Genomic DNA, 10,940 nt, shown 5'->3' with positions numbered 1-10,940 from the left:
CTTTATTTTTATTTTTAAAAAATATAAATTTTTATTTATTTTTTAATAGTTTTTTAAAAATAGTTAAAAGTTTTAATTCATCAATTGGTTTAATGATATGTAGGAATTGATTAAGTTTTTCATTATTAAGTAAAATTGTTGAGTTTAATGAGGAGATGTAGAGTGAATGTAGTTTTGGAGGAAGTGGTAGTTGAATATTTGGTGTAACTGAATTTACAATTAAGATTTCTAAGTTAGCTGGTAACCAATGACTATCTATAACATGTCCAAACTGCTCTCCAATTTCTAAAATAGTTAATGTTGGTGGTAACTTGAATAATCTTAAGGGGTCTAAATTAAACTCTCGACCCAATTTTAAATATTTTAATGGTGTTTCGGAAAGGTTGGGTATTAATGAATTAAATGAAAATCCAAGTTGAAGATTTGTTAAACTGGGTGGTAGATATATTATCTTGTCGTATTTGTTATTGAGTTTTAGTGTTTCTAAATGGACTAGTGGTGAAAAGCTATCTTTGGAAGTAAGTGTAATTTTATCTATCTTTGTAAAACCTAGAGACTTGATATTGGATGGTACAGTATTCACATCAAAGTCAGCACTGCCGCCCCTTAGTTTTAATTTTTCTATCCTAGCGAGTATATTATCCCCGTTGTTAAACTGTAGTAACTCGTTATAGAAATCTTTGCCAATAGTAAGCGACTTTAGTGATGTTGGTAAATAGAACAATGATGTTTCTGATAGCTTTGGTATTAGTGATAAACTGGTAAGGGTCTCTGGGAGCCTAAGGTCAAACTGGCAATTTGAAAGACCACACAATTTTAGCTTTACCAATCCTTTTGGTAGATAATCTATATTTCTAATATTACCAAAAGTTATCTTGAGGTCTGTAATACTATCTGGTAGATATCCTTTTTCTAGCGTACCGAAAAGGAATCTATCACTAAGATGAAGTTTCTTTAATTTGCTTGGTAATATATCTCTGCCAATTGGTTTTCTAAAGTCCCTGCCTAATGTCAATATTGTTAAATTCTCTGGTAACCATGTTAAAGTGTCGTTAAAGTCCAAACCTAGATTAAGAGACTTCAAAGAGGAAGGTAATGAATTGGGCCACACTCTTCTATTAAAACCAAATACAAATGTAAGAGTTTCGAGATTTACACATCTTTTTAAAATTCTAGTATCGAAAACTATCGGCGAATGTTTCGTAAACTTTAAAAACTTGATGCTGATCGGTAATGAATTCTCTTTGAACTGAACTCTTGATCGACCTAATATACCAACTTCCAAATGAGTTATGCTCTCTGGGATTACATTCTCTTCAAAGATGAAAGATTTCTTATAAAAGTTATCTAAAACTAGAGTATCGACATGGGATGGTAAAGTATCCAGTAATGGTTTTAGAGATTCTTCTTTTTGTAGTATATCTATATGCACCGATTTCAAAAATGATGTATATTTGTATGAATTGACTACAGATTCTAACTTTAATACTCTCTCGATAATTTGCCTTTCTCTTTCCAATTCTATTTCCTTTATCTTTTCTTTCTTCTTTTGGTTTTTATCGAAAAATGGATCAAAATTTTGTTGGGATGTTGATAAAGAATTTGTTAATTTTGTAAATTCTGTTTCATTTGTGTTTATTTGTCCATATTTATTATGATGCTTGCTATAATACATTTTATAATCATCTATTACATCCTCTTCATTGTCGTCTTGTAAACTATTGTAATCTTCAATAATAATTTCGTCATCAATAAACATTTCTTTACTCCATAACTTGAAAAAATAATTTCTACTACTTTTATGAATGTTATATAATCTAATATATTTGAAAATACATGATTTGGTTACTAAATTTCTCCAGACTTTGAAAAACATTAACTCGGGTACATAACTAAATGTAATATCTAAACTATCTTTATTATTATCTGTATTATTATTACTATTAATGCTATTATTAATATTACTATTAATACTATTAATACTATTAATACTATTATTACTATTATTATTTTTGGTTAAATTTGTTGTATTATTAGAAGTGCAAAAATCATTCATAAATACTTTATTTTTATTATTAGATTGTTTATTAAGAATAACAGGTGTAGTGTTTAAATGTATTTTTTTATTATTATTTGATATATTTATATTTATAGTTTGTAGTTTCTTTAAAAGTTCGTCATTACTATTTAAATTTTTATTTTGTGTTTTATTCTTTTGAGTTTGTTTTGATTTTTTATTTTTTGAGTGTGTTGGTATTGGTTTTGGTGTTGGTTTTGGTGTTGGTGTTGGTGATGATGGTAGTGCTGGTGAATCACTGTCACTATCGGTGTCACTATAACTACTTTCTAATTTATTTAATTTATTTATTTCATTATTTTTATTTATAAATTGGATAAAGTAATCTTCATCATCGCTGCTGTTATGATCACTTTCATCACTATTATTATTTTCGCAATTGTATGTATCAACAACCAAGTTATTATTTTTCATATTATTATTATTATGTTACTTTATAAAAAATATAAATAAAAAAAAAAAAAAAATTAAAAAAAAATTAAAAAAAAATTAAAAAAAAAAAAAAAAAAATAATTAAATTATTTTTTTCTGTTAATTTCCCAAAAAAGTATTATTTGAGATATTTTAAGGAATTAAATAAAATCTTTTATATCTGTATGATTTAAAAATAGATTTATAAATTTTAATTTTTAAATAAATTAAAATGACCTAAATATTTTGGTACGGATGTTGGGGAATTTGTTGGGATAATTGGATTAGTGATACAAATTGATGGTAATTGAAGTGATTGGGTATCTACATTTGGTTGGTAATCGAAAAAGTTTATAACTGCAGAGCCTATGGTAGTGTTTGGTTGATTTTTAACAGTGGAGCTCATAAGAGCACAGGTGGCTTGGTCTACAATAGCATATTGTGAAGTGTAGTTACCAGTGATTGAATCAACGATATGATATACATCACAGACGGTATTACCTAAAACTACAGTACCAACTTTGGAGCTATCCGGGATGGATGATGGAATAGCAAATTGTAATGGTTGTTCAATACAATAGTCATTATTGTTGATGGTGGTAACAACATATTGGGTTTTATTTTGGGAGAAACCCCAAAGTTTTCCGATTTGCTGACCTCCTTCAATATTGATTTCGAAATCTATGAACATTGATTGAGCATTAAAATCTACAGTTTGATACCCATTTTCTGAATATGATAATGGTTCAAATTTTCCTGATTGGCCTGGATAGTATGTATTGTATGATACTGCTTCGAATCCAGTTGAAAAACCATCGATCGAGTCAAAGCATGATTTGGTTTGATGACTAGTACCAGTATTTGATCCGATTTTAATTGAAGCGACACAATAAACTGATAATAATAAGAAAACTAAACAATTTAAAACCTTCATTTTAAATAGCAAAAAAATAAAAATAAATGTTTAATGTTAAAATTAAAAAAAAAAAATTATAAAAAACTTTTCAATTAAAAAAAAAAAAAAAAATATAAAGGAAAAATAAAATATCTTATTTTTATAATAATTAAAAAAATTTTAATTTAAATGAAGATTTTTTGTGTTATCTGGTAATTATTAAATGATTTAAATATTTTAGAAAATGAAAATGAAAATTTAAAAAATATGAACTCAGATAATTAACATATAGCGGTATTTCAGGTATTAGTTAAATGGAAATGTTTATCGCATATTTATTGATTCATGGGCTTCAGCAATAAATTAAATCAATACAAAAGAAAAAAAAGAAGAAAAGAAAAAAAAGATCTTATTTATAAATTTGGAAATATGGTTATTAACGAAGTTCATAGAACCAAATGATTATAACTCACCAAAAAATATTTTTAAACTTTATGCCCAATTTTATTTTCAATAGAATAATTTATAAAAATTTAACACCACAAAAAATAAATAATAAAAAAAAAAACCACGTCCAATTCCAATAGTTTAACAAATGACAGAGAAGTGAGTCATTATATTTCAATCATAATTGTGTAACTATTAGATTTGTAAAATAAATAAAAAAAAATAAAAATAAAAAAAATAAAATAAAATAAAAAAAAAAAAATAAAAAAAATAAAATAAAATTTATTTTTCAAATCCATATAACCTATACATAAAAAATAATTATAACAACATAAACCATCAATTGATGATGGAAATAACGACATGTGCATTCCCATTAAAAAAAAAAAAAAAAAAATTACAAAAAAATAATATTTTTTTTTTTGATTTTATTTAATTTTTTTTTTTATTTTTTTTTTATTTTTAAATTTTTTTTTTTTGTTATAAACATTTCTTTTTCCCATGCCAAAATATGATATTTGATCACAACAAACATAAGAAATAATAGTGATAATTGTATTCATATAAACTTTTCAAACATTGTACCAATAGATTAATAAATATATATATTTTAAATTGTAAAATAATCGAATCACAACCCATAAATGCTATTTAAATGAATCTAATACAAGAAGACGATATTTTAATTAATAATTATAATTTTAATAATTTTAATAGCTTTAATAATAACTATAATAACTATAATAATTATAACTATAACAACTATTATAATAACAACAACAGAAATAATAATAACAACAGCAACTATGATAATATATTGGTAATAGATATTTTAAATTTAAATTTAAATAACGATAATAACTATAAAATAAATAATAATAATGGAAATGAAAACAATACTTTAGTTAATAGTAGTAATAATAATAATATAGAAATCAATAATAATAGCAATGATTATATTAATAAAATAAATAAATTATTTTTTCTTGTTTGGAGAAATCTAATAATTAGAACAGAAATAATAAAATATCTAAGGTAAAATTTAAACTTATAAAAATCTAGTATACTTTTTTATAAATATATTAAAATTGCTTTTTTATTGTTAGATTGTTTAAAATTCATCATAGAAAATTATCATGGTCACCAAATGAATTAAAGGAATATAGTTATAGAGACTTTATTTCTATTTTAGAGTATTATGGAAATGAAGAATTGAAACCAGGCGATATACCTGACAATGTAACCTCGATTGTGTTTTTTAATTATAATAAACCAATATTACCAAAAACAATACCAGAGAATGTGGTTAAAGTTAATTTTGGTGATTTATTTAATCAGCCATTGTCATTAGGAGTGTTGCCCAGTAGTGTAACTGATCTTAGATTTGGTAGTTTTTTTAATCAGCGTATAGCTTCAAACGATATAATCCCAAGTAGTGTTATTTCATTATCATTTGGTAGTTATTTCGATCAAATTTTAGATCCTGGTATCATTCCATCAAGTTGCAAAATATTAAATATATCGTTTGATGTATTTGGAGGAAATTATTCAAAGCCACTCAAAACTTTTTCAATACCCTCAAGTGTTACAGATCTTTCATTTGGTGTATATTATCAACCTTTGGCAGAAAATGTTATTCCATCATCTGTTATCAAATTAAGATTGGCTGGTCGTTTTAATGGTTCCATTACACCCAATATAATTCCCAATTCAGTTAAAATACTAGAGTTGGAAAGATTAAATCAACCTTTAGTTTATGGTTCCATCCCTTGGAGTGTCACTGACCTAACCTTGGGTGAATTATTCACCCAAGCACCACCATTATCTCCCAATATTATACCACGTTCAGTCACCTCTTTAAAATGTGCTCAGCTATCAAATTTAACTTTTGGCTCAATACCTGATAGTGTTACAGATCTAGTATTAGGTAAAGGTGTTTCATTAGAATCAATGCCTCTAACCAAACCAAAATCATTTCTTTCAAGACTTGCTCAAACATTCTTTTATTTCTTTAATCCACTAAATTCTGATGATGTGGTCGAGGAAACAGAATCAATAATACCATCATCTGTAAAGATATTGACATTAAATTTAAACCAACCTATACCTCCTGGTGCTATACCATCAAGTGTCACCCGATTAAGTTTTGGTAATCTATTTGACCAACCTCTATCACCTGGCTCAATACCTGACAGTTGTCAAGTTTTACATTTTGGTTATAAATTTAATCAGTTAATTACTCCAATGGGTGTCATCCCTCATAGTGTCACAGAGCTCAGTTTTGGTTTTGAATTTGACCAATCTCTAATTACCGGTGCTATACCTTCTAGTGTTACTGATCTTTCTTTAAACTATAGGTAATTATAAAGTTATATATGTATTAAGCAATAGCAATTTATTTATTAACACACTCCTTTATATTTAGATTCAACCAACCATTACTTAGAGGATCAATACCATCATCAGTTACCTCTTTAACATTTAATTTAAATCAAACAATTACAGGTATTGTTCCATGCTCAGTACGTAGGCTCGTACTAGGCCGTTATTTTGATCAGCCTTTATCATCTATTCAATATATAATTCCCCCCTCGGTAAATGAACTTGTTCTTGGTGAAGATTTTAATCAACCTTTACTACCACATGAAATTCCATCATCAATTACCAAAATTGAAGTTTCCGATAAACGTTTTAGTGCATTTGAATATCAAGATTCATTATCTCAATACATTTCATCATCACTTCCTCAAACAATACAAGAAATTAAAATTGGTAAAAATAATTATAAATTTATTAATAATAAATTAATTAAAATAAATAAATAAATATAATTTTAATTAATTTAAACTTAAAGTTTTAATTAATTTAAAAAAAGGTAATAATTTTAAAAATATGTTTTATATAATTATATTCTTTTTATTATAAATAATTTATTTATAATTTTTTTATCATTTCTCGTTATTATTTATTTAAATAATTTTTATTTATTAATTACTTTTGATATCCATTGTTACCCAATCGAAATTAAATACATTTGGTAAACCAACATGGAAAACTGATTCAAAACCAGTCCAATTGAATACTGGGCAACTTGAAGTAACAGTTGGGCCAGAGATTGCAGTACATGTAGTATTTTGAACCATTGATGATGAAGTGATTTTAGCATCAATACCACCGTGTGGACCTTGATAGAACCAACCAGCTGGTTGTGATGGACCACCACCGAGATCATAACGAGATGAAATTGCATTACCTGGATAACCTTCACTAAATGGATCGATTTTATATTCATTATATCTCATAATAGATTGCATATCGTCAACTGAATAAACATTGTTTTGATCTCTACGGAAAATCTTTGCACGTGGATTTAATGAATATGAAAGAATATCACCATATAAATTTGAATAATAAGTATAACCCATTGCTTCTTGTACTTTTGGGAAGTATGGTCTGTTGTATGATGGCCAGTATCCAAGTGCTAATATATCGGTAACATCTTCTGAATAATAACCACCTGGTAATTGTTCAACAATCCAAAGAGTATTTGGTTGGAGTGGTTGATAAGGTGTAAATAACTTATAATCTACAATCATCCACTAAAATAATAAAATATAATATTAATAAACCAATGTTATTTTAAATTTATAATTTAAATAATAATTAATATTTACTTGATTGTTATAAGTACCAGAGTTAAATTGTACAAAGTTTTCGGTCCATTCTTGGCTATTGGATGAAATACGATTGGCAACTATTGAACGAACCCAATATAATAATGAATTTGGTGTAACATATTGATATAAAGTGTTATTTAAAATATCATTTGTAGTTTCAATAACAACTAAATCTGATGGTTTTAAAATAAAGAAATCATCATCTGAAGTTAATACACCTGGATAAGAGCTAAAAAGTTGTTCTGTTGCTTGATTTGAACTATCTGGAATAATAACACGTTTGAAAATACGTAACATTGTGAAATAGCTTCCCCAAGTAACATGAGCTAAATAAAAAAATTAAATATTAATAAAAATTTTTATATTAATTAAAATAAATAATAAAATAATTACCTGAAAATAAGTCACTAAAATCTGAAGTTACTTTAATTAATGCACTGCATCTACCTTTGGTTGCTAAAATATTTTCAATTTCTTTTTGGGATTTAACTTTTGAAACATATTCAGTTTTATTTTGAGCCATTTCATATTCTAAATAACCTGCAACATCTTCTAAATCACCAATATAATTTAATAAAAGTAATTGAATGGTTGTTAATTGCTTATCAGAATCAGCAGCATCTTGATAACCTTGTGTTAAACCTTCAAATTGTTCAATAACATTATTAACTTGTTGGTTAAATAAAGAGTTTTGTTGATTGAACTCGCTCTTCATATATTGGTAATTGGCTTTTGAAAATTCGATTAAAGGTTTTGGAATTAATGATGGATCAGTTGAATTAAAGTAGGTGTTAAAGTAATTTTGTGAAAAGTTCCATGTGATACCCCAAGTTAAATAACCTTCTAAATAACCTGCACCATAGTATGATTGTGTTGTATTGCTATTTGAATTCATTTCAATGTATAGTTTACCCCAACCGTCTTTTGAAACCTCATCTTTATAGTAACCCCAACCAAGAGAGTTTGTATTTTTACCTGGTGTAACTTTATAATCGCTAGAGATTGAATACCATTCTGGTGCACTTTCAATTCTATATCTTGGGTCCTCTTCTACTTTTGATGAGGGTGTTACTGATAATACATTATTAATAAATAATATTACTAAAAGAAATAATATTAACCTCATTTCTTTTTATCTTTATTATAATAGAAATGTGTGTGAATAAAAAAAAAGATTTTTTTTTTCTATGCAAAAACTATTTTTTTTTTTATTTTTTTTTTAATTTTTAAAATTTTTTTTTTAAAATTTTATTTTGATATTATAATCCTGGTCTTGGTAATAAATTCGGATTTGAAATTTTATAATAAAATGGGATTATTGGGAACCTATTTAAGATTTTATTGAACAACATAATTTAAATTAAAATTAATAATCTCTTTATTAATAAATTAAAAATCAAAAAAGAGTTTTTACCTTTTTTTTTATGGTTATGTTATGTTTTTTTTTTTTTTAATATTTGATTATGTATATGATTTTAACCATATTTAGATATTCCCAAATAAAAAATAAAAATGATTTTAAATAAAAAAAAAATAAAAATTTATTATTTATTTATTAATGATCTTCTTTATCGTTTTTAGCACTTTCAAGTTTTTTTGAAAGCTCCAAAACTAAAGTATCGGTGGCTTTAATATTTTTTGTTTCTAAAATTTCTTTGAAATGATCGAGAGGTTTTGTTTTAACCGGAATTTGTACACCTAAAAAAGAAAAATTTGTATCATCACTTTCAAAATCGATTGTTGAAATGTATTTTTCTGAAAATATATATTGTGGGGAATTTGGGTTATTATAGGATGGATTTATCAAGAGTAATTTGCCATTTTCGCTTAATGATACCAACTCTTTGAGTCTTTCTCTTTGGGAAGTGCTGAGTTCACTTCTTTCGATAATAAAAATATTTCTGAGTAGTGGATAAACCTTTACCGCAAAATCGTGTAATTCATTGTCTATTAAAAATTGTAATCCCCTGTTTGGTAGGGTTTCGTTGATTGGGAGATGGGCCAAATAGAGAGTTTGGAGTACTGAAAAAAACTCTGCAATTTTAGTTGAACGAAGATAACTGAGAGCCAATGTGTTGAAATGAACTTGAGTATATTGAGTTAATTGTAATCCTGAATCTTCAAATAATTGTTCAATCTCTTCTATGGGTCTCTTTGTCAATTCCATACTCTGTATAATGATGCCAGAGTGCCAAACTTCGTTTTCATTAAGTAATGGAAAATAGTTTTTGAAACTTTGATAGACTGTGCAAACTGTTCTAAACTTTTGACGATTGTAAAGAGTTTGTAAAAGAATTTGTAATGATTCCAATGTGAATAAATTACGGATAAGATCTACTTTTACACAAATATCTTCACAAAATTCTACCAAATCCGAATCTGCTTGATCATCCTTTCTCTTTGCAAATGATAAAATATTTAAAAGTATTGATAATTGATTTGGTCTATAATTTGATAAATAAATTCTTTTTAATGCTATTATTATTTTATTAATTAATTCTTTATTATTACTATTTGTATTTGTAGTGTTATCAATATTATCATCTATATTTAATTGTAAATTTTGAATTTCTTCCAATTTTAAAATATAAATATAAAACATTGTATTATAAAAATCATTTGAAATTTCAATATTGTCTTTTTGTGCTATTGCTAAAATATCGTCAAAACTGTGGTTATCTTTGATAAGAACTGCATATTTCTTATATTTGCTATTTAACACTATTTTTGGTGATGTAATGGGAAGATAATATCTAAACTTGAAAAGGAACCCACTGCTTACATCCATAACATTGCTTGATGTTAAATCTATATCTGATAACTTTAAACCTGGTAAAACCTCTGACTCTTTATTTAATTTAACTTTGTTACTATAATTAAAATAATCACTGCCATATTTATTTGTACTACTAAAATAATTATTCTGATGATGTTTTTTAAAATGATTATTATTTATATTGTTTTTTTTCTTGTTATTACTGTTGTTGCAAATACTATTGTTACTATCGTTGTTATCATTTTCATTATTATCATTATTTTTATTGTCTGTGTTATAATAGTTTCTATTTGAAAAATGTAATGGAGAAGTATAGGCTAAACTTTTACATAAACCATTAAAATTTACTTTTGAACAAAGTATATTATTTACTCTATACTTTGGACAAAGCATTTCATATATATATATTTTATATAAAGATTTAATAAATAAATATAATTTATATTTTTGTTTTTATAATATGCAAAAAAAAAATAATAATTAAAAAAAAAAAAAATAAAAATAAAAAAAAAATGATGAAAATGAAAAAAAAAAAAAAAAAAATTTTTTTTGAAATATTTTTTAAAAAAAAAAAATAAAAATTTTGTGTGTGGTGTGGGGGAAGAAAAAATTATAATGTTTAAAAAGAAATGTGGGTATGGTTTTTGTGTGGTGTGA

General features: G+C 25.3%; 5 protein-coding genes across 5 annotated transcripts; 1 reads left to right on the top strand and 4 right to left on the bottom strand.

Annotated features, from left to right (window-relative positions):
* Positions 1 to 31: 31 nt before the first annotated feature.
* Positions 32 to 2,497, bottom strand: DICPUDRAFT_97554 (uncharacterized protein; the record flags this gene model as incomplete). The annotated part of the gene is made up of 1 exon (XM_003286907.1): positions 32 to 2,497. Exon 1 carries the CDS (start codon positions 2,489 to 2,491, stop codon positions 32 to 34), a length of 2,460 nt encoding a protein of 819 aa, XP_003286955.1. The 5' UTR covers positions 2,492 to 2,497.
* A 202-nt stretch (positions 2,498 to 2,699) lies between these two features.
* DICPUDRAFT_31687 (uncharacterized protein) lies at positions 2,700 to 3,422 on the bottom strand (the record flags this gene model as incomplete). Its single annotated transcript, XM_003286906.1, has 1 exon — positions 2,700 to 3,422. The coding sequence occupies one exon, from the start codon at positions 3,420 to 3,422 to the stop codon at positions 2,700 to 2,702; it is 723 nt and encodes a 240-aa protein (XP_003286954.1).
* A 931-nt stretch (positions 3,423 to 4,353) lies between these two features.
* On the top strand, positions 4,354 to 6,716 carry DICPUDRAFT_54554 (uncharacterized protein). Its single transcript, XM_003286918.1, has 4 exons — positions 4,354 to 4,865; positions 4,937 to 5,360; positions 5,874 to 6,187; positions 6,256 to 6,716. The coding sequence occupies exons 1-4, from the start codon at positions 4,486 to 4,488 to the stop codon at positions 6,653 to 6,655; spliced, it is 1,518 nt and encodes a 505-aa protein (XP_003286966.1). The 5' UTR covers positions 4,354 to 4,485; the 3' UTR covers positions 6,656 to 6,716.
* A 101-nt stretch (positions 6,717 to 6,817) lies between these two features.
* On the bottom strand, positions 6,818 to 8,633 carry DICPUDRAFT_150991 (uncharacterized protein; the record flags this gene model as incomplete). Its single annotated transcript, XM_003286905.1, has 3 exons — positions 6,818 to 7,429; positions 7,505 to 7,833; positions 7,901 to 8,633. 3 exons carry the CDS (start codon positions 8,631 to 8,633, stop codon positions 6,818 to 6,820), a joined length of 1,674 nt encoding a protein of 557 aa, XP_003286953.1.
* A 429-nt stretch (positions 8,634 to 9,062) lies between these two features.
* DICPUDRAFT_77822 (uncharacterized protein) lies at positions 9,063 to 10,676 on the bottom strand (the record flags this gene model as incomplete). Its single annotated transcript, XM_003286904.1, has 1 exon — positions 9,063 to 10,676. One exon carries the CDS (start codon positions 10,674 to 10,676, stop codon positions 9,063 to 9,065), a length of 1,614 nt encoding a protein of 537 aa, XP_003286952.1.
* Between the last annotated feature and the right edge of the window lie 264 nt (positions 10,677 to 10,940).

Source organism: Dictyostelium purpureum (assembly GCF_000190715.1).
Source record: "Dictyostelium purpureum unplaced genomic scaffold DICPUscaffold_84, whole genome shotgun sequence".
NCBI classification, from domain to species: domain Eukaryota; phylum Evosea; class Eumycetozoa; order Dictyosteliales; family Dictyosteliaceae; genus Dictyostelium; species Dictyostelium purpureum.
The sequence above is the reverse complement of the archived record's forward strand: the minus strand, read 5'-3'. Positions and strand labels throughout refer to the sequence as shown.

What these genes read in the sequence shown, in the direction of transcription:
- DICPUDRAFT_54554 (XM_003286918.1), top strand. Translation starts at nt 4,486, where the DNA reads ATGAATCTAATACAAGAAGACGATATTTTAATTAATAATTATAATTTT. An exon ending in GAAATAATAAAATATCTAAG is followed by an intron (nt 4,866 to 4,936) that starts GTAAAATTTAAA and finishes TTTTATTGTTAG; the next exon opens with ATTGTTTAAAATTCATCATA. An exon ending in GATCTTTCTTTAAACTATAG is followed by an intron (nt 6,188 to 6,255) that starts GTAATTATAAAG and finishes CTTTATATTTAG; the next exon opens with ATTCAACCAACCATTACTTA.